General features: G+C 36.2%; 2 protein-coding genes across 9 annotated transcripts in view; one reads left to right on the forward strand and one right to left on the reverse strand.

Annotated features, from left to right (window-relative positions):
- Positions 1-22,972, reverse strand: part of LOC129244490 (tyrosine kinase receptor Cad96Ca) — a 53,392-nt gene that overhangs the window by 20,067 nt on the left and 10,353 nt on the right. For all 8 annotated transcript variants that reach the window (XM_054882149.1, XM_054882167.1, XM_054882175.1 and 5 more), the window contains exons 3-7: positions 8,784-9,046; positions 5,417-6,358; positions 5,038-5,323; positions 3,074-3,162; positions 850-989 (exon numbers count right to left, since the gene is read on the reverse strand). In XM_054882149.1, the coding sequence (XP_054738124.1) occupies positions 850-989; positions 3,074-3,162; positions 5,038-5,323; positions 5,417-6,358; positions 8,784-9,046 (1,720 nt within the window). The remainder of the gene's footprint in view (positions 1-849; positions 990-3,073; positions 3,163-5,037; positions 5,324-5,416; positions 6,359-8,783; positions 9,047-22,972) is intronic.
- Positions 1-22,972, forward strand: part of LOC129244530 (uncharacterized) — a 93,756-nt gene that overhangs the window by 10,885 nt on the left and 59,899 nt on the right. The window lies entirely within an intron of this gene.

A 22,972-nucleotide genomic window follows, 5' to 3' on the forward strand; every position in this document is an offset into this window, starting at 1 on the left:
ATCCACAAAGTATTTAGACTTTACATACCCCCACAAATAAAGTTCAAAGGTGTGATATTACACGGTCTTCGTGTCCAATACCCTGGTCCGAGGCGAGAGATAAATTACTCCGAATTGTTCCACCGAAACCACGACGCAGTAAATCCAAAATAAAGTAGCGCTGTCTTGTTGAAACCAAATGTTGTTGAGATCACGGGTTTTAATTACCGGCATGAAAAAGTCGTTTATCATGGCGCGATAGCGATCGCCATTAACTGTTACATTGGCGCCAGCTTCGACTTTGAAGAAACATGATGTCAAAGATTCCTCCAGCCCATAGACCGCACTAACCGGTTGTTTTCAATGGATGTAATAGCTGTTTGTTGGTTTTTGAATGGCTTCAGGTTGCTCTTCAGCCTAAATACGACAATTTTGCTTATTGACGTAGCCATTAAGCCAAAAATGGGTCTCATCGCTGTACACCATACGTTGGCCTGAGCGCGATAGACACTTTTCACAGACCGTCGATTCTCCTGTTGAGTCGTAAGCCTTTCCATGTTGAAATTTCAATGAATATTGAAAAAAATTATGTATTTAGTTTGGCAGTTATCACGCGTAGTCTGCCAAAAAACCCTATTGGAAAAAGCACCCCCAATCTAACTACCCGTTACATAAGTATATGCCCAATGGGGCCAACAAAAAATTAATAAAAAGCTGATACAAAGCAACGCATGCCGGGTATTAGCTAGTTATTAAAATATATAATATAAAGGGAAAAAACCTTAGAGATGAAGTGTATTAAAATTAAGTACCTAGTATTAAAATTTAGTACCGCTTGAAGTTGTAGAATTATATTTTAAAATTGCTTACCTTTCTGCACGTGAGTTTCGAAGATAAGTTTGCAGTTTTCCTCGATTCACAAATTCAATAATGACAAATATTGGATCTTTGTCGGTGCAGCATCCGAGGAGTCGAACAACGTTGATGTGCGGCTCAAGTGACTTCATCACCTGCGAATAACAGACTCCAAATAAAATGTCCGTCAAATATAGCAATTGTAATGAAGTATAACTTAGTTTTCGGAATATTTGCGGTACGGAGTATTTATTATGAAGAAATCGCTTTTTTTTAAGCATTGCTAGGCAAGCCTTTCTCATATAAAGTATTATACAATATAATATGTATTTGTTTAAGCATATAGATGCCGTGTCGAGTTGCTTAACAATTGTCCCCATTTGTGTCTCTGTGTTCTTTTCAAAATGCTCATAGGTATCTCATACCTATACCCAATTGCAATTTGGCTACCCTGGACCAATGCAGATCAGATATTCACAATATAGCATTTTCAATTTGAATTAAGCGTCTTTCAAGTAAACTAAACATTTTTTTAATTTAAACATAAATTAAATGAAACCAATTCTACAGTTAACTGCATAAAATATAAAGTGAGCCCGAGCTACAAAATTTATTTTGAATTATGGATAATGTCTGAGTCTATAAATCCCAAATATAGTGGACAATAGTGGATGTATATTAAAACTCAATAAGAAATCATATTCTAAATTAGAATTCCATGGTAGACCATTATTAGCGATATAAGTTACATTGTTAATTTATAAAGGGTCTTTCAAAAGTGACGCCTGGATGTCAGTAGTGAATAATTCCTAGACGGTACCTTTTTGTATGTCATCTTTGACATTTGTCAAGTAGACAGATATACAATTTGACACTATGGAACACCGCGTTAAAATTATAGTAACATATTATGAAAATAGTCGAAACAAACTTGCCGCATACGGGGAGAAGAAAACTTTAGAGTAATTTCAGGAAAATCATTACATCCACTAAAATATACTGTTTGATGTGGTTTTGTAGATGGTGGAATAATTTGCCCGTTTCTATTGGAAGATGTAAATGAAAGAGCAGTTACTGTCAATGGACATCGCTATAGACAATTGAAGAGCTTGAAGGAATAGACATAGACAGTCTTTATTTTCAAGAGGATGGAGCCACAAGTCACACAACACGGGAAATCATTGAATCATTGCGATCTAAGTTTCCCGGTCGATTAATTGTGAAATAAACAGGCTGCCTAGATCATGCCTAACTTCACTAGGCGAATTTTTGTGGGTTTTTTTTTCAAGTAAAGTCTATGTGAATAAGTCAACAACGATTCCAGAGCTGAACACACAATATTCGGATCAAGATTGCTGAACTCAATGCGATAAAGCTTGTGGATGTGCTTATGGTGGACATTAAATCATGTCAACTTTGATGTGAACAGCCGTATTTTGATTAAAGTAGTGAAACCTGAAATAATCTAAATTTTTACATGTTTTATATCAAAACAGCATCTAACAACTATAGATTAGAAACACTCTATTTATGTGACAAGAAGACAGCCATTGACTTTCATTTGCTCACTAACTATTAAACAATTCACTAATATATATTATATGTATATAGTATATGCAAATATTTTAATTACTAATTTCCGCCTTTTTCGGGGAGGAATTTTGTAATCAATTATTCAGCTCCTGAAGCTTTCGCAAAAAACGCCAGTTTCGTAATTTCTGTTTGACTCTGAAAACTACTACAATTTATAAACATGGTTTTGGATCTCTCAGCACAGATTTTGGGCGAGGATGATGACCGAATAGTGGCTGAACTAAGTCTGCGTTAACCGCTTCAAGTTACTGAGGAAATCTATATTTATCTAGGTCTGTTATATCAGCAGGCGTAGCAAAGGTGTGAGAGCTAAATCTTAACCCAGCGAGAACTCAAATTCACTATTTAGTCAATCACGAGTTAGAGGGCAATATCAACAATAAATACAAGGTAGAGCATTTTTCCAGAGACGAAGAACTCAAAGTTAACAAAATCATTCATCTGAGAAGAAATTCAAATTATCGAGGGGAGTAAATTAAATAAAAATATGTACAAGTTATCTGAGCATAAAATATATTTAGCCTCTAATAATTTTCTACATTTGGCCAATTTTTGGACCAAGACAGCACCGCAATACCCCTAGCTGGAGAAACTAATTGTTCTTACTCATTTATGTTTAACGCGACCCGCATAAATATATACAAACCTCGAGCTCACTTATCAGATCTTTTTTTTCAGTTTCGGTCGCATTTTCTTTTAAGGTTTTTACAGCTACAGTTGTTACGCCTTCGGCACCTGCAAATGTATGATGCAAGTAAATACACAATATGTACATAAATTTATGTATTTCCATTAATAAATTAAAAACAATTGATATTCACTTTGTTTCATTTTGACAAACATTTTCTTTTTGCTCTTTTCTTCACAATCTATAGGTTCGCCTTGCTTTATTTCTTAGAAACCCAGCTCATAGACCGATTTATATCGGACCATAGAGACAATTTTTAGAAATATCTTTGCTCAACTTCGCAACTTAACGGGTATTTTTTGTTTGTGGAAAAAGAGCTGGATTTCGAATTCATAACGAACGTGAAGTATGGAACATTGAATAACAAAGGTTCCGATTTGCTGAAGAATAACCAGGCTCTCGAACCAAAGACCAACTCTTGTTTCCATATTTATTATTGAAGCTGGTACTTAAAAACGAGACTTGTTTTCAAATAATTTTCGAGTTGTACGCGGGAGTGTATGAGCTGTTAATAATATGTTTACTGAAAACCTCTGAATAATACGAGGTTGTAGATTCATTTAAGTCAACCTAAACACGAGCATTGGAAAATGATTCCATACTAAGTTGAGAATTAAAATTTTGCAAAACATTATTTAAGCTATGCATTAAATATGGATATCAAACTAATATTTGGAACGAATAAGTCATTTTTTTTTTTGTTTTTTGGAAATACATGCAAATACGTGCATGAATTTAATTTTTTATTAAACCAAGTAAAAAGAAAACACTGCAAAATTTAAATGATTTTACTGATCGCGCTACGAAACAAAATCATAATGTTAATAAAGAAAATCTTAAACGACTACGTAATAACATAGAGTATATATCAGGTCAGTCCATAAGTTCGTGCGTATTTTACCCGTAATTTCACTTTTGTACGATTTTTGCATACAAAAAATTATTCGCGGAATATAGCAGAACTATTTATATTTTCTTTGATATATTGTGCATTCAACAAGTGATTTTAATCGCGGATAGAAGCACGTGTTGTTAAAAAATAAAATGGAATCTTCGAACGCGTATAAGAGGCATATTTTGTATTTTTTTTATAAAAGTGGTAAAAATGCAACCACTGCTGCTGCATAAATAAACACTGTTCACGGAGAGGATACCGTGAGTGTAAGGACTGCGCAAAAGTGGTTTTCAAAATTCCGAAGTGGTAACTGCGACTAACCGACCCCTAGAGATGGGCTTCACCCCAAAAAGATTCTCCTGTCTATTTGGTGGGTTATGGCCGGTATTGTTTATTATGAACTTCTGAAACCAAACCAAACGATACCTGCTGATTATTATTCCCATCAGCTATCAAACCTGAATGAGGCACTTAAAAAAAATCGGCCGTCTTTAGTGAATAGACGCAAAGTTTTGTTTCACTACGACAACGCAAGACCTCATACCGCAACGCAAACATTAGGTAAGCTGAACGAGCTCGGACGGGAGCTAATGCCGCATCCACCATACTCTCCAAATATTGCGTCTTGTGATTATCACCTTTTCCGAAGACTTTATTCCCATATGAGTAACAAGAACTACTCCTCAAAAGAATCTATAAAAAGGGATATCGAAGCGTATTTTGGCTTCAAGGACAAACAATTTTTTGAGCAGGGAAACTTTTGCCTAAAGTTGGGAAGACATTGTAAATAATAAAGAAAAATATATTATTGATTAAGAAATACTTTAAACATATTTTTGATTAATTTTAAAACCACCTTTAAAAAACGCACGAACTTATGGACTGACCTGATTTATTTATTATTATTAAAGCTTTTTTTATACTCTTCTATATACATACATATATAGACATAAAACTTAATGAAAGACTTTTATGAAAAATACTGCATTAGCTTTTGGAAAGCTCTAAAAATAGTATGTCTACTTACCATCAACATCTATTGCTTCACAGCGCCAGACTTGACCAAAAGCGCCTTCCCCTAATATGTTGAAAAATTTCAGTCGGTGTCGTGGAAACTCCCAACGGCATTTACCATCACCAGCAGTGTTACCTACTACAGCACTACCATATGTCATGTTCGAAGCCAAACTATTTTCCGTTGTTCCTATAATGCTATTATTATTGTACGATATTCCTCTAAAGATGCCTGACATATTTGGGTCACCAGTATGATTAATTCTGTTCATGGGGTTTGTCGATAATTGGGATATTGCCTAAATATGATGATGATCAAAAATAATATGAAATTTGCTTTTTTGTGCGAGAGATATATGTATTATATGTATGTATCTATTAATTATCCTCACCAAAGCGTCCTGGATATGTTGTGTATCTCTCTCCCACGGAACGTAACGGTTGTTGTAAGCGGTAGGACCGTTCCAATGTTGCATTACCATTGAATTTCGGCTGTCATCAGTTAAATTACTGCTCAAATTGCTTTGGTTAGATTTTTTCGCCATTTCCTCTTTGGATTTCTTCTTTAGTTTCTTGCTAATAGCACACAAGCGTTTTCTGTATAGAAAGCCAAAGAAGAAAGCGACCGCAAAAAAAATTCCACATGAAATGACTATAACTGGAACTACAAACGCCTTGATTGAATAGTTCGCCGATGGGTTTTTATTAGATAAATCTTTATCATTACTAATCACATTAACTGTACTTGAAGGCAACTTTTCTTTTACATTTGACTTTGATCCACTGTCATTGTTGAAGTTATTGTAATTTTTGTTCGTAACTCCGTTGAAGTAATCATTATTATTCGCATTTTTGATGGGTGTCAGTCGGATGCGGCCTTGAGAGTCAATTGTAGTTGGGGTCGGCATCATAGTATTTGTTTGTATGGTTGTGCCACTATTCAGTCCATTACTGACCGCATTAGAAGAGGCAGTAGGCCAGCTTGAATCCTGTTGATTAGGGTTCAGATTAAATACGGGAGGTTGGCGAGCATGATTTGAACTGCTACCAGGAACGTGGAATGTAAAAATGCCCTGATTTAGGCCAAAGTTTGATGATAGATGATGGATTGGCGGGTCGTTCGAATATTTATTCCTTACAGATTGTACTCCAGGTAGTGTATCAAACGGAGGGAGGATTTGGGAAAAATTTTGTACCACACTCGTAACTGACGGTGGAGTCCGAAAGTTCGAAACTGTATCGTTATCCTTGGCAAGAATGTTAACAAAAACTTCATTTTTAGCAGTTAAATCTCCGTCGGAAACAGTGATGTAAAGGAAAAAGTTTTCTCCACCCTGAAAAGTAAGTGAAATATTATTACAAAGAACTTATAGGTATGTTCGAGTATATACTACTTATGCCGTTATCTATGTTTCTTGGAAACTATCGGGTTACTTTCGAAACTTGCGAAATTTATCATTTGTTGTGATAAATTTATATTCTTTTTTAACAAAACAAAAAAACAGTGTACAGTGTCGATCGTAGTATGAAGTAATTTGTCCTTTGAAATTTTGAATCGAAAATACCAATACATTTTGAAAGTATTGGCTTCTGATGCTGCTTCGTCAAGGCAAGAACAAATTTTGCTGTGCTATCCTCCAGGCGACGATATTCAAATACACGTTTCTAAAGTTTCATCATCAAACGGAGTCAGACTTCACAGCAAAAACCTTCCAAACCATGCTATTCAAATGATTGTATCTGAATTATACATACGACCATTGAGGTATTTCTAAATTATTTATTTTTCATGCTCTTATCTTTCACTTTTTAATATCCTAAATATATCATTTTCCCTAATCTTTTAAGCTTAAAATGTACTTAAATTAAATCGAAAGTTTCTCTTAATTGATAGTTTTCCTTTCAATGTGTTTATGTACTTATTACAATATACCATATCATTTTCAGTACGCAATTAAATTAAATATACTCGTATATCATATGGAAGATCATAAATTTGATCAACGGCGTTTTGATTTATGTACGTCGCCATTTTTCAAAACCGACCAAGGCGAATTCAAAGAAGGTGACATCGGTAGAGCAATAACAACATTTAAATTGCAATCAAGGTTTTTCATTTGAGCTAGAGAAATGTTTGGTACCTAGCCATTAGTGAGTGCACACTGCAATGTCAGTGAATTTAGTAGTACGTCATCTATAATACATACCACCTTGATTAAAAAGTTCTCGAAACAACCGCCAGGTGACGCTTTAAGTCAACTGATTTGAGTTCTGTTTGTGTTGCCAAATCTGTGATTATTATTATAAAATGGCTATTTGTGCACTCCGATCTTAAAAGACATATTGTGCCGTCATGTAGTCTACTCAAAAAGTTTTAGGCCATTAATAAATCGTAAAACTGCGGTAGGCTTAATTTCTACCAGGATTTATTACTCCGTTTCCCAGGTAACTTAGTATGCAGATGATTGCATCTACCTTTATTAGTTCTGGATCAATGAGTCTTTTCGATCACCACGGCGGCAAGTCGATGGTACATGCGAAACGTCGATGTTTAAAGTATTTGGGTGAGGCGGTGCAAAACGTTGCGTTTACTCTCAATAGAACAAAGCAAAACCAAAACTTATCAGAAGGTGACGTTTGACTTGAAGTTCGGACGTTAACCAAATATTTTAAAATTAGATGTTTTCAGCTCCATGCTTTCATGCACGTTGCACGGGAGAAACGGTGAACTCTGAACACAAAGTCGAAAAAAGGCTTGCTTTTTTAGGTACCAACAATACAATCTCAGTTTTTTAATAAACAAACCGATGTACCAACTCCGGTTATGTCAGCCAATGAGCTGTTTCCTTCAAAATCGCTGAGAGCCTGCGCTAATGTTGGCCCCACCTCCGCTTTCTGAGCATCGTGAGAGAAATCAAGAAAGATTGATTACATTCTAAACATAGTTTGTATTTTGCATATCCTGCTGAGAGTGATTCACCCTTCTCTGGTGGTGCTGTCTGGCAACTTAAGACTTAGACTTGAGATTTGGTATGCCTGCATAAATTTAATGTAGCTATTTCAAATAAATGGGCATACAAAATGAAGCGAAATGAGAAGGTCATCTCAAAAGGAGAAACTGTGAATGAAGAAGAAAACAAATAATCAGTGTCTAATTTATCAAAGCGATTCTCATATTACTGGAGATTTTAGGGCTAGGCGTTCAACTGAAGGTTATGTTGTAATGTTCTATAGTGGACCAAACACATAACAGGTAAAGTTCAGTTCGTTCTAGAATTATACGAAAGCTACCCATTACTGCAACTTTTGTGAATTCGAAAATGATTAAAAATTTTCAGAAAATATTTAAAAATTTGCTTGACTTATGTTAATAATCGAATCTAAAAGTAAACAGGAGCTCATGAACTTGTGATCTCAAAGAATATAATACCAATAATGTAATATAAATGAAAATAATAATAGTAAATCTAATGATTACCCTGCTCTCCATATGACATACGGATCATGAATGGAAAACCAAAATGATAGGAAAACTTTTTTTCTTGTAGCGGTCGCCCCTCGGCGGGCAATGGCAAACTTCCGAGTATATTTCATTTAGTGCGTAATTTGTTTTTCATCGTCTGTAAGTAGTTTTTGTCTACAAATGGTCAAAGCTAGAACGGTGAACAATTTTGTTGGTCATAAATTATACAAGACTTCATTTTCTGCGATAAAAAATGCAACTAAACTAAGATACAAATTGTTTTACTATAAACTTACTCGTCCAGTTAAACTTTCGTTCAGGTAAACAATTCCTCTGACTGGATCAATACGGAATGGTAAATTTTCTTTGTCACTGTGGTCGTCATAGTTAAATAGATTGTGTGGTTCAAGTCCAAAAACCAACTCATCGTTTTCTGGATCTTCAGCTCGAATTCGAGTAATTATTTGGCCCACCTGCTCAGTTTCCGGTATTCTCCAGTTCCTCTCGGGCACATACAATATTGGTGGTGTGTTTACCAATGAATGTTGTTGGCTCGATACTGCACACATTAAAATAAAGAAAACATATGGTTGTGACTATAATAATATAAAGTGTTCATATTGTTATCAGAAAAGTTAACATAAAATCACACAGAATTTACGTACTACACCTACTAGATATTTAAAAGATAGTTTGAAAATGTTGAAATGAAAGATCTTTCGTAAAGAATCGCATATACAATATTGACAATCATAAGTTCGCAGGCCTTTGCATGAATGTAGGTAATGACTTACTACTTTACTAATATACATATGTAAATTAACTTAATTAAAAAAAGACTAATTATAAATTATACAATATGTAATATATATATTTTACTGTCGATAACTAGATACTGTCTATAATTAGACAATCTAATTATTTTCAAGAAAAATTACTAAATTATATAAAGTTATTCTATCTATTTTCAATTAGTATAAATTACAATCATCTTCATGTTTTTTATATCCCTTTTGCCTACCGAATAAGAAAGTTAAAACGAATGCGCAAATATAAATTTATTAGGTCGCGAACTGGTTTCATTTTTTATGTGGTAGAATCGATAAAAAAAAATATTAGATATGCGAAAAATCTAAATTCTCTTAACTCAATTTATTAATCTCAAGATGTATTTATTTACATTCAAGTATATAACAGACAAATTTATATTCAAATATACTTATACACACATATTTGTTTACTAAAAATTCTCTTTGTATACACAATACAGAGGTTTTTTGTTTTTAAACCAGCAAACGATTATGATTCTATTAACAAAGTTAAGCTGTTGCAACAACAAATAATCTGTGGTATGAAGTTATAATTCTTCCCTCACACAAACCAAAGTAAACTTGCCCACACTCACTGACGTTATCGTACTCCTGTCTGTGAAATACACAAAATTGAGCAAATCTTGAGCCCGTAGAAAACAACTGCTTTCGTTAGGTTACATATTTACACAATAGATCGGTTTTTGTTTGGTTGTATCGACACAATGTTGCCATTCATATTTTTGCTTATTACTTTTACACAAACGCGCTATAAGTTAAATTGTTCTTTGTTTAATAAGCCAAAGCCAAAAACCAACAAATGCAAATACAGAGTTCCTTTATCTATAATTAACATTATTCAACATTGTTTTCAACTTATTTTAATTTAAGTTTTTCTAAGCTTATATTGTTAATGATTTCGAAATGTACTGTTTGGCAACACTGTGTGGGGAGAGAGAACAATCCAAAATTTTTCATAAACGATCTACGATACTACGGAACGGAGCGGTGGTGATTTTTCATTTACATGGCTCTCATTAGTTTATTCGTGTTAGCTGGCACGGAGCGTACGTTTATACTTTTACGATGGTGAGTGTGAGCATCACAACAACCGTTCCGTAGTTGCACGTAGTCCGTTACATCCGCTGCAGTACCGCAACACGAAGCAATCGTACTCCAACATATACGAACAACATACTGATTTGGCGAATTAAGAATAGCCAGTGCCTATCACACTGCCTCAGATAACGCAATTCATTATAATTACTTGAATGGTGTCTGTCGACCTTCTCGCGGCTGAGATGGATCGCATATAAAGGGTGATCAGATTGGTGGTGATTTTTCTAATAGGTTTTTTATGACTACTAATTACATAATTTTTTCATTATTCATTGGCATTTCATTGCTTACGGCCCAACAACATTGACAAATCGTACAATTGCATTACGAGAATCGACGATCTGTGAAAAGTGTTCATCGTGCTCAGGCCAACGTATGGTGTTCAGCGATGAGGCCCATTTTTGGCTTAATGGCTACGTCAATAAGCAAAAATTGTCGTATTTGGGTTGAAGAGCAACCACTAAGAACCACCGTTTAGTGCGGTCTATGGGCTAGAAAAATCATCGGCCCATATTTCTTCAAAGACGAATCTGGCGCAAATGTAGCAGTGAATGGCAAACGCTTCGCGCCATGATAAACGACTTTTTGATGCCAGAAATTGAAGCCCAATATTAGGTTCCAACAAGACGCCGCTGCTTGCCATACAGCCCGTGAGACAATGGATTTACTGTGTCGTCGTTTCGGCGAAACAATTGGGAGTAATTTATCTCTCGTCTCGGACCAATGAATTGGTCACCAAGATCGTGTTATATCATACCTTTGGACTTTATTTGTGGGGGTATGTAAAGTCTAAATGCCTTGTGTATAAAGAAGCTTCGGTTGAGGCATTGGAACCCACATTACTAAAGTTATATTATTTCCGAGATACAGACCGAAGTCCTCCAGCGAGTCATTCAAAATTAGTGTTTACGAATGGCTGAGTTACTGCGCAGTTGCGGCCAACACTTGAAAGAGATTATCTTTAAAAAATAAATGTCATTAATGGTTCTACACAAAAATTGTAAATATTCCCTGATCAATTTGAATTTATTTCAATTTTATATTGGACAGAGACTGTCGGGCGCAGGTAAGAAAAAAGGAGAACTGCGGACAATTAAATAATGGTAGGTATGGTGGGAGCAATCGAGAAAGGTCGGTGAACTTTTGAACTCGTTCTAAACATTGCGAGGTGGATTGAGCGAAAAAACGGAGAAATCTATTCTTTACTGCCCGCTGTGCCCCGAAGTACACTAAACGGCGGGGCATATCCTTTTTCAATGCCCGCGGTCATTAATGAACCAAATATGCTTGAGACTACGTTAGCTGAAAACATAGCTGAGTCAAGTCTTATGTCACACATGTGCGAGAACGAAGACAACTGAAAAACGACACGTGCTGTGTCCGCAAATATCATAAACATCCTTCAGCCCGTAGATCGGTAAAAATCGGACTTGGACAGAATTACCCAAACAGACGATTGAGTATTAATATGCTTAAAACGGCCTGCCGACGTACTACTTAACGGTAACTCCTACGCCACGGCTTCGGTCATAGACCGTGGATGTTTCCCCTCCTCCACACAAAAAAAAAATTACGAAGAAAAGGTACCGCATTTGACTAACAGTCGATTTGATTGTGACACATTCATTTCGCACCCTCTGCCGGAATGGACGAAAATAGGTCAACTGTCTACTTTTGTCGTACAGCAAGCCCAGCACAGTAACTACATATCGCACCCTAAATACAAAAGGGTCACAAGTCAAAATTTTCCACACTCGAGCTTGACATGTTTACAGTAGCACAGAAAACAAACTATGTGACATATCACGCTGAAATTTGCCATGTAAGCTTATAACAGTCCTACCAAAAAACAAAAAATTTATTTTTGCCATATGTCATCCGCAGACCGTTTTATTGATAACGTCTCGTTCATATTTGAGCAGAAGTACATTTTGAGTTGTGACCCTTTTGTATTTAGGGTGCGATATGTGCAGGCCAGGCAACATACAATACAAGGCATTATGGCTAGGTATCCTTCTGATCGACTGTTCGCTTGTTTTGTGAGAAATGTTACCTACGAATTTTCCAATGAAACTCACAGGAGATATTGATTTAGTGCTTATTTTGCTAAAGCGAGCACCAACACTATTCAGTTAAGAATAGTTTATTAAATAATTTAAATAACTTAATTGTTTGTAAAATTTGTCTTTTAATATATATATATATATAATTGGCACGTATACCCTTTTTGGGTGTTTCGCCGAGCTCCTCCTCCTAGTTGTGGTGTGCGTCTTGATGTTGTTCCACAAATGGAGGGACCTACAGTTAAGCCAACTCCGAACGACATATATTTTTTATGAAGAGCTTTTTCATGGATGGATCAGATGATTGACGATTTTTTATGGCCGGAATTGGATGGTGTTGATCTGGACAACGTTTATTTTCACCAAGACGGCGCTACGTGCCACACAAGCAACGAAATCATTGATCTTTAACGGGAAAAGTTTCCGGACCGTGTTACCTCTCGAACAGGTGATCACAATTGGCCACAGAGATCTTGTGACTTAACACCTTGTGACTCTTTTCTTTGGGGCCATGTGAAAGAGAAGGTCTACGGTAACAGCCCAGCGTCGATTCAATATGGAATTCGTGAGGCTATCGAGGACATAGGGCAGCCATTTTTCGGTGGCGTGGTGGTGGTCGTCATTTGCTTAATGTTATTTCTTCCTCTTTATAATGAAATAAACATCCGATCATTTATATTAAAAAATAGCATTTTTCTTTGAATATCAAAATAAAACCTCTTATTGTAAAACCCTTTATATATATGTACGAGGTGTGTTCAAAAAGTATCACGAATTTTGAATTTTCGCAGGTCACGTATATTCGAATTTCGACTTTTTTGTGGCGATATGTTGGTACTCATGTCTCTCACTCAAGCCGACGAGTTCGGCCATTTTGAATATTCAGTTAATTGTTTACAGTTGCTTTGCTTGCACGAGTTTCGATTCGTGCCATTCAATTTTTTTCACTGATTTGGCCATGAGACGGGTCGCCGCAAAATTCGTACGAAAACTATTCAATTTCGACCAAAAGCAGCATCGCATGAACATTGCTATTGAGATGTTGGACTCTGTCCGCGACGACCCAAATTTGCTCCAGAGAGCCATAACTGGAACGAATCGTGGGTTTATGGTTATGACGTGGAAACCAAAGCTCAATCATCACAATGGAAGATGCCGCACGAATCAAGACCGAATAAGCGTGCCAAGTTCGGACGAATGTAAAAGTTTTGCTTACTGTTTTCTTCGATTGCGGGGGCATTGTGCATCATGAGTTCTTACCACAGGGTAAAACGGTCAATAAGCAAAGAAATCCGCCAGAAACGCCCGGGTTTGTAGAAGAACAAAAATTGGCTCTTGCATCACGATAACGCCCCTGCTCACACATCGTTGCTTGTGCGCGACTTTTTGGCCAAAAACAACACACCAATGATGCCACAACCGCCGTATTCCCCAGATCTGGCCCCTTGTGACATTTTCTTGTTCCCGAAACTGAAGAGGCCCATGAAAGGGTACTTAAGGTACTTATTATACAGACCATTTCTAATTAATTTGGTTGCATGATGTGCCATGATATCAGAAACTTTTGTTTGAAATATTCGAAATTAAAGATTATTTTAAAAAATAGTATATATGTACCTATACATCCGAATGTTAGTTCTAGTGTATCGCAGACCTTTTCTGTTTTTAAATAACTCATAAAAATCATCAATTAAATTTGACCCTAGCTTTGATAGTTAAGTGGCTTAATTTATGATTTTCCTCTAAGTTTCTTAGTTCACAGCAGTGAAAAATGTTTTGTTCGGAAATAATGAGAAAAATGTTTCCAAAACTAGTATGTCGTTTTAGCTATTCAAAAAAGTATACTATTGTACAAATAATTTAATTGATTATACTCAGCAAGTAGTGCAACCTAACGGAACATCGATAACAAACACTACTGATCTACTGACCTACAAACCTCATTGTTTTTAATCGTAATTTTTTTTCTTTAGTCTTCTTGTGCGAGGCGTCCGTGGTAGATGTACTACAAAGTGATCTTGGAAAATATCTCTAATCTTTTCTCTCTATACACTCCATATTTCTATCTGCGCCCTTTCCCCGGCGTGCTGTCCTTTGTTGGCATTTTTCCTTACTGCTGGAAAATAGAAACAATACCATACGTAATAAAATCTTCGCTATAAAATAACGTAAAAAATTACAGTTTTCTTCATCACCGATATTCACAAAAAATAATAGTAATGAAAAGCTAAGAACAGGAACTAGAAGGAGACCTACCAAAGTGAATTACGAATACCCCGTGGAAACATGGATATTCGCGAATTATTTACAGAGCGAATTACGTGCCCTGGAAATATGGCATAACATTTGGGAATCAAGAATCGATTATTTCTCAAAACTTTGTCTCCCTTACTAAATTGGAGATGAAAAATCCATTTGGACAGAACCCGAGATTAAATTCAATTCACTTAAGGCTGGAACAAGAGGAGCATTACGCGAATACTCCGCTTTACATTTAGCACCATAGAAAGGTAAAATGCTACGAAGATTACGCTGTGGTATATTAAAATTAATCATTCCTTTTAAAATAAAACCCAAAGGACTGATCTTATTTCTAAAGAATTTAGGTTAATCAAAAGGAAACGAAACTGATATGCAGTAAGTACCTCAACGAACGTAATCACCTCATAAATTCTGTGAGAACAAATTTGCAGAATAAAGTTCCGTTATTTTTGCTTTTGTTCGAATGTATTGTCTACTCCAAAATTATACTCATTCTCGTGCAAATTTCTCTTGGAGAGGGAAGCTAAGGAAAATCGCATTGCAGTGATTGCATTACTTAAGTGTGGTCACAGTGCAAATGAGATTTAAGAATTCCTGAAAAAACTTAATATTTCGAGAATGTTTGTTGACCGCACGATCAATGGTATTTCCCAAACATCTGAAGTGACAGATACAAAAAGAAGTGGTCGTCCTAATGTGATTCGAATCAGTGCAGCCATAAACGCCGTTCGAAAAAGAATTCGCAGAAAATATTCTTTCTTAGTCGAGACAATTTTCACTGCAAAAGTTTTTAATAAGCAGAACGCAAAATCTATGTAAAAACTTCGAAAGACGCAAAAAATGTATGTACATACTTTCAAGGGTTCAGCGTGGCAATGTCTTGTAAAGACGTAACATCTCTTCATTTCTGCGAACAAGGGACAAAGACCGGGCCAAACGTGTATCAAAAGGCTGTCTTAAAAAGCGTGGTCAAACAGTTGAGCTCTACTCTATTCAATGGAGAGCGTTGGATCTTCCAGCAAGATTCCAATCCAGGCTATAAGGAAAAACCTCCCAGCAGTGTTAAAAAACAATATACTGGTTCATAGCCGCAGAAGATTGGCCGTCTGGAAGTCCAGATCTGAATCTATTGGACTACAGTTTGTAGTCAAAATTGGAGAACAAGGCTTGGCGAAGACCTCACAGAAATTTGGAGACTCTCAAACAATCTTTGGTTCGGGCAACGACGTCAATACCCACGGAAACCGTGCGTGCTGCAATAGCTGAATGGCTTAATCGTTTGAAGCAAATGGTGACTATTTCGAATGAAAATCAAATTTTTTTTATATTTACGTGATTAAATAAAACTAACTTCATTAAAAAAGTATTATAGTTTGATATCTATAACGGACTTAACTTGTAACAGACCTTATAAGTACATTTGTAAAAACAAAACATTTATTATTTAACAAATTCGGGTTGCCTTCTTCATTGAAATATATAAGGAACTGTTGACAAACGTTCTCCGCTTAACATGTTCGCGGATTGTAGAATATATCCGATCCAGGAGATGCTAAAGAAGTAAACGTCAAAAGCAATGAATATTGCCGAAAACCATTTTGACCATTTTGACCATGTGACCGCGAACGAAACATCAAAAGAGAATTTCCACTGACTCCATACCAGATGTCCCTTTGTTTCTGCCTAGAAAAAGCTCCTCATAAAACGCCACCTGCCGGTAGGGGGCGGCATAAAATTGTGCTGGATAAACCCCGAAATGCTTGTTTGAGTAATAGAAGTTTGTACAAAAGAGACTCTTGTTTGAGCAAGGCATTAAACTGACTTAAAAACTCGGCTTTACATATTTAGTATTACTCTTCAATCGATGCTCTAATTCAGGGCTATGATTATGCGCCATAGAAATTAATAAATCTAATTTAGTTTGGTTTTTTTTTTATTTATACTGCGATGTTACTCACTTTATTACTAATTACTTAAGTACCGAGTTATTACGCAGAATCTGTTTCAAGAGACCTCTGCCAGTGTGGTTTGGTTTGGCTAGCCTAGCCGCAGGATGTAGCTAAATTTAAAGTAGCGTTGGATGGGTATTGTTTTTTATCATTGCATTACCAGCTGCGGTTTTACTTAAAGTATTTCCTGTTTGCTGGATGCTCTCATGCTTAGAGAACATTGAATACGTACGACTAAGTTCGATCACCATTTTGAGTGCAAAGACAAACTTGTAACCATTGGGTAAGTTATAAAATAGAGTTCTTGAACTATGTTAAAGAGGTAGCATTGCGATGGAAAATGAGATTTCGTCTGACAAATTCTACTCCATAATTTTTTTTGTAGCGGTTCTGTTTAGCAATATCACTCCTCATTATTTATTATTTATTTAATTATTATACATACTTCATTAATAAGATCCGGTAAAGATTTAAAAACATTTTAAGCTCTTGCCAATTCTTAGCAAAGATCAGCCGATTCAAATTTTCAACTCAGTTGCCATAATCGAATAATAGTCGTATAAATCTCTTACAATGTCTTTATAATTGCGTTGTAAAAGGCGCAACATAAATGAAAACATCTGTAGCATTAATTTGTATATTCATTAAATCAGACTTAGCATGCAAAAATCTGGGTTTGTATATGCTACGTTTTTCAATGAGTTTTGCGGTGATAACAAAAGAACTGATACAAGCCAACTCTTTTATGAACGTTTTATGAATGTTTCATTTCAATCCGTCAATTCATTCTTTGCTTACAAGCCATGTGGTCAAACTCTGAAAATGAGCCTGGCAAACACTGTTTTCGCATTTTCATTGATAGCTCCAGGACCAAGCACGGCTCTGGATCTGGGGTCTACGTGGAATTCAGCTAAACAAAACTGCATTTTGCTCTTGGAATGCATGACCTTAGACAGCCCCCCAACCACATCAGGGGTAGTTGAGTCCTGTAAATCCAGGCTGAACTATGTCGGTAGACATAATAACCTGATCTTAACATGGGTCCGTGGGTGCTTAGGCTCCTCAGACAGTGTACTATGCCCAGCCTGTGAAAAGGATGAGACGGCGGACCATTCCCTGTGCGTCTGCCCTGCCTTCGCTCAAATCATGTTTGAGTTCTTTGGCACTGATGTGTAGCGACCACTTTAACTCCTTGGCACCACAATATCTACTCAGATTTCTTCGGAGATCGGGTAGATTTAAGGAAAATTAAAAGGGAATCCAAGTGTAGTACAATGGACTTAATTGTGTCTGAGTCCTGTACTTGCTCCAACAAAAAAAAACCTGACTTCCAACAAACAGTCGGCGCACTCGCGTATCGGCACCCACGTCACTGTTGACAATTATAATTTCGAGGGCTTACACGACTTCGAATATTTAGAAATCAGCATTAACACCTATAACAATGTCAGCCTTGAAATCCAACGTAGAATCTCTCTTGCCAACAAGTGCTACTTTGGACTAAATACGCAACTGAGTAGTAAAGTATTTGTAGACCTTATCATGCAGTCCCTATAAGTTGAGTGGAGAGTATTCAAAAAATTTGTGTGCGTTTCGCACTACATTTGCTCAATTTCTCAGGCCCGAAACCATGATACGAATCTCGCTGTCGTTTGATTAGTCTCTTCCCATTAAGTGACACGGGGTACCTTCCAAGCAGTATCATTTATCTTTCAGCTCGTTTCAACTAGAAATTGACTGTCTGTCCTTGCAAAAAGAATACAGTTTAATGTTGCAGAAATTTTCGCCGTTTCAAGATTTTTCGCCTTGGCTTTAGTAGGACATTAGGTATATAGTGCCAATGCGCCACTTTTTCGAACGTTGTATGACTTTAATTATCTCTTAACCTTTTTGAATTTGAACTTTTCAGGGGCCAAACAGTTATTTCAAATACAATTAAAAAATTACTTTCTATGTAAGAAATCAAAATAATACTTTGTGAATACTATATTTCTTATTTTAGTTTCATAATTATTAATTTCGTTAAAATTCAATTGTAACTTGTATGTATTTTAAGCAATTTAATTTGATAACCCCATTGTATTACACTTTTTAATCTTAAATATTGTAAAAATTGTATTTTACATTTGTATTAATATCTTAAATGTCTGTTCTGAGTTTTGTTAGACATTAAAAAATTAATAAATAAATATATATATATATACATATATATCAATACCACATGAGGTGGAGAGCAATACATGTGCAAAGTTTGGGTAAGTCGTATCAAATCGTCTTCGCGAGACCCGTATTTACCCAAAGGTGGGCGTGGGCACGACCAAATTTTTTGTTTAATTTTACAAGCTTCGTATTTATTTTCTTGGGTCATCATTTGTGACAAATTATAGTGCGCACGGACTAAATCGACTCCTTTTTTCATTCTGAGCATTTTAGTACATACTTATACAGGTATGTATGTATGTGAATAAATTTACTACATTATATTCTTTTGATTTTAATTTTGTTTATGCACATTTAATTTGATACCGAACTGTTTTCAAGAACACAATTGCAACAGTAATATGTTGGCTGAATATATTAAATGTACGCATCTCATCGGAAGAAACAGAAGCGCTTCATATAAATAGTCACAAAAATTGGAAATAGTCTCCTTCAAAGTTGACAATCGTATAACAAAATCTTCTCATCAACTAAGTCATGTTTGAGTAATCATAGGCAGTAAACTCAGCTACGGCCTATATGCAGAATACAGGAGTTTGAAAGGATCGCGGTTATGTTGTGCTTTCTGAAGAATGCTTATAATATTAGTGGACCCAGAAGCATTCTTATTGCAGAGCCTAGATGACTGGCTTTATTGTAAGCAGCGTCAGTCTAAGCAAAGACAATTTATAGTTTACATGGAAAATCAACGAGTACAGCAGCGAAGGAAAAGACAAATGTTTACCCGGTGCTAATCACAAAACTAAAGAAAGTCGTACCAGCCCTCAGAAATGGTAAGAGTGCTGGGATAATAAGGTGAACATACACATTAATACGAGCCAGAAAAACCAGCAATGATTACATAACTTTATCGACGTCAGCAATTGGTATCAAGTTGGTGAAACTGTAAAAGGACTGCAGTTAGACGGTATCTAATGTTGGTCTTAAGGTTAGTACCGAGAGGTGATCAGATCATGATGGTAGGAAGTTTAGTTCGGATTAAAGTCCTACACTGACACCCGTACAAAACAAAGTAAAAAGTTTGTCAAACTTCTCATCTCCTGAGTCTTTCAAATAGTCAATAGATGGATTTGGTAAAAAAGGTTTTAATGGCGGAATTGCACTCAGAGGTTTTTCGATTCCTACAGAGAGTGGCCGCAGTACCTATTTGTTTCACGCTTCGAACTATAATTTGAAATTTTATACAGCCTATCATTCAACTATCTTCAGCATTCATCGTTCAATAAAGCAGGTACATAAATCTTTCGGATGTTTCTTTACATTTCCATCCTTGTCAATAAGTACCTAGTCTGATACATGACAATTAACTGAAATTCATGATCCAATTTAACTCACGCAGATTCTAAAGTAATAATAGCTTGCTTAAGAGTGATTCGCTTCATAGAATCTTGCAAATCATGCCCCATTGCAGCAACTGAAGCCAAGGTACTGCTTCGATAATAAAGTTTCGTAATAATGATCGCATTTCCATCCATAGGTAGATAAGGGTAGATGACATTTGGTGACTGAACATTGTTAAAATAAAGTCGTCTTCACTTTTAAGTTCATTCTCAGGTGGATGCGATGGAGCGATGAAGCTCATTTCAAATGTTGATAATGAACAGTGCAATGAAACTGCAAAACATTATTTGGTTTCTAGACTTTCCACCACAAGGAGTTTGATTTAGTGAGATCATATCGAATTTGAACAGCACAAGAAAGCTACTATTGGCTTTTCCATCTTTGCACTTGGGGCCGTTTCTTTTAACGATGACACATACGCCTTTTGCGGCAAATGTTTCCAAATTAAACTGGGCTAGTCGGTATTGTGCAGTTGCTTACTAAGCAAAGTTCTTCAATTTTTCTTTCCAGCCCGCTTTTGAATGAATCGACTAACCGCTAATCGATAGCATATGCAGAAATCAGCGATTTTTCCGTTTGAGAATACTCTAAAAGGCGCATAGTAAAGGCCTGTCACTTGGATATTTTCGTGTAAAAAAATTAAGATGGAATTATAACTAAATAAATAAATAACTAACTAATCACATTAGAAATTCGAAGTTATTACCTACGTAGGAGAAAGCAAAACGTGTATACATATATATATCATATTACATATATGTAATCATTTTTGTGCGACACTTATAGGAATTTTAAATGCAAATAACTACGAGTTTCCCAAATTACCAAGCGCTTGAAATTTATTAGAAATTTTTTGAAACAATGATGTGCATATTTTACTACAGATCTTCAGACTACAGAATTCATATTTTAGAGCAGCCAATGGTAGAGAGTGTGTTCATATTTATATATTGGGATGTGGAAATTGGAAAGAATTAATTGTAGTCCATTGAAAATAGACAACTTTCTTTGTGAGTGTAGAGTTTTGAAAAAAACATAATAATATTAAACTGTAACTGCTTCATTTAAAAATAATCGATAGAGGCCTTGAAGGACAATGCAAACTTAAAATCGTAATATTTTAAGAAAATCAAAACACAGAACCATAATCTACGACTTAAAATTAAGTATACGAGTATCCGCGTTTTTATGTGAAAGTAAACAAAATATTGATTTCAACGAAAATTGCGTGGTATCGCGATAACAAAATGCCTAAAATATTGTCCATTGTTCATACATATGCGCATACACATGTTGTTCCGGTGAACGTGAATGATTACCCGCGTAGGCTGCTTATAATACATACAAAATATATATGTATGTACCTTCAACGGGTACATTCAACTCTTAAGCAGGTTTCAGCTCTCGAGAGTTGGTTATGACTGTTATCCACACAAAGATTTTGGGATCTAAGCACCAAAGTGTCATTGCAACTTTTAAATGTGATTGAACTTGAACTACAGATAATAGTACACACAATAGGAATACACTTTTTTCATGTGTATTCAAAAATTCGCCTACATACGTACATTGTACGTATATGTGCATACGTATTTCACTTATTATTTTTAAAGTTACAAAATCTTACAGACTAGGGAGAAGCTTTTCCTAATAAATCTATAATGAAAGGGCACAGCCATTTAAGGAGGCAGAATCAATGCCATTGATAACCAGAAATGTTGAATAAGAGCCTACTCCAAGTTCAGTAGGACTAGGTACGTCAACATATGAAAGAGTATAAGTGGCAGCAATATAATTTAGAGTTTTAGAAATGGTCATGTAAAATCACTTTTAATTTATTTCTGACATCGTTGTTGTTGTAGAAGGGGTTGAGGGTTTATGTTGAAATACTCCTAATTAGCGACTCTTCTTCTTCTTAATTGGCGCGATAACCGCTTACGCGATTTTGGCCGAGTTTAATAAAGCGCGCCAGTCGTTTCTTTTTCGTGCTAACCGGCGCCAGTTGGACACACCAAGTGCAGCAAAGTCCTTCTCCACCTGATCTTTCCAACACAGAGGAGACCTTCCTCTTCCTCTGCTACCACCAGCTGGTACCGCATCGAATACTTTCAGAGCCGGAGCGTTTGTATCCATTCGGCCGACATGACCCAGCCAATGTAGCCGCTGGATCTTTATTCGCTGCGCTATATCTATGTCGTCGTAAAGCTCATACAGCTCATCGTTCCATCGTATGCGATATTCGCGTTGCCAACGTCCAAAGATCCAAAAACCTTACGCAGAATCTTTCTCTCAAACACTCCAAGCGTCGCTTCATCGGATGTTGTCATCGTCCCCGCTTCTACGCCATACGTTAGGAGGGGCATGATGAGAGTCTTGTAGAGTGTTACTTTTGTTCGTCGAGAGAGGACTTTAGTACTCAATTGCCTACTTAGTTCAAAGTAGGCAAGAGAGATTCTACGTTGGATTTCAAGGCTGACATTGTTATAGGTGTTAATGCTAGTTCCTAAGTATATGAAACCCTTTACAACCTCGAAATCATAACTGTCAACAGTGACGTGGGTGCCGATACACGAGTGCGCCGACTGTTTGTTTGATGACATGAGGTACTTCGTTTTGCTCTCGTTCACCACCAGACCCATTCGCTTTGCCTCTTTATCCAGTTTGGAGAAGGCAGAACTAACAGCGCGGTTGTTAAGGCCGATGATGTCGATATCATCAGCAT

Source organism: Anastrepha obliqua, chromosome 1 (genome assembly GCF_027943255.1).
Source record: "Anastrepha obliqua isolate idAnaObli1 chromosome 1, idAnaObli1_1.0, whole genome shotgun sequence".
Lineage (NCBI taxonomy): Eukaryota > Metazoa > Arthropoda > Insecta > Diptera > Tephritidae > Anastrepha > Anastrepha obliqua.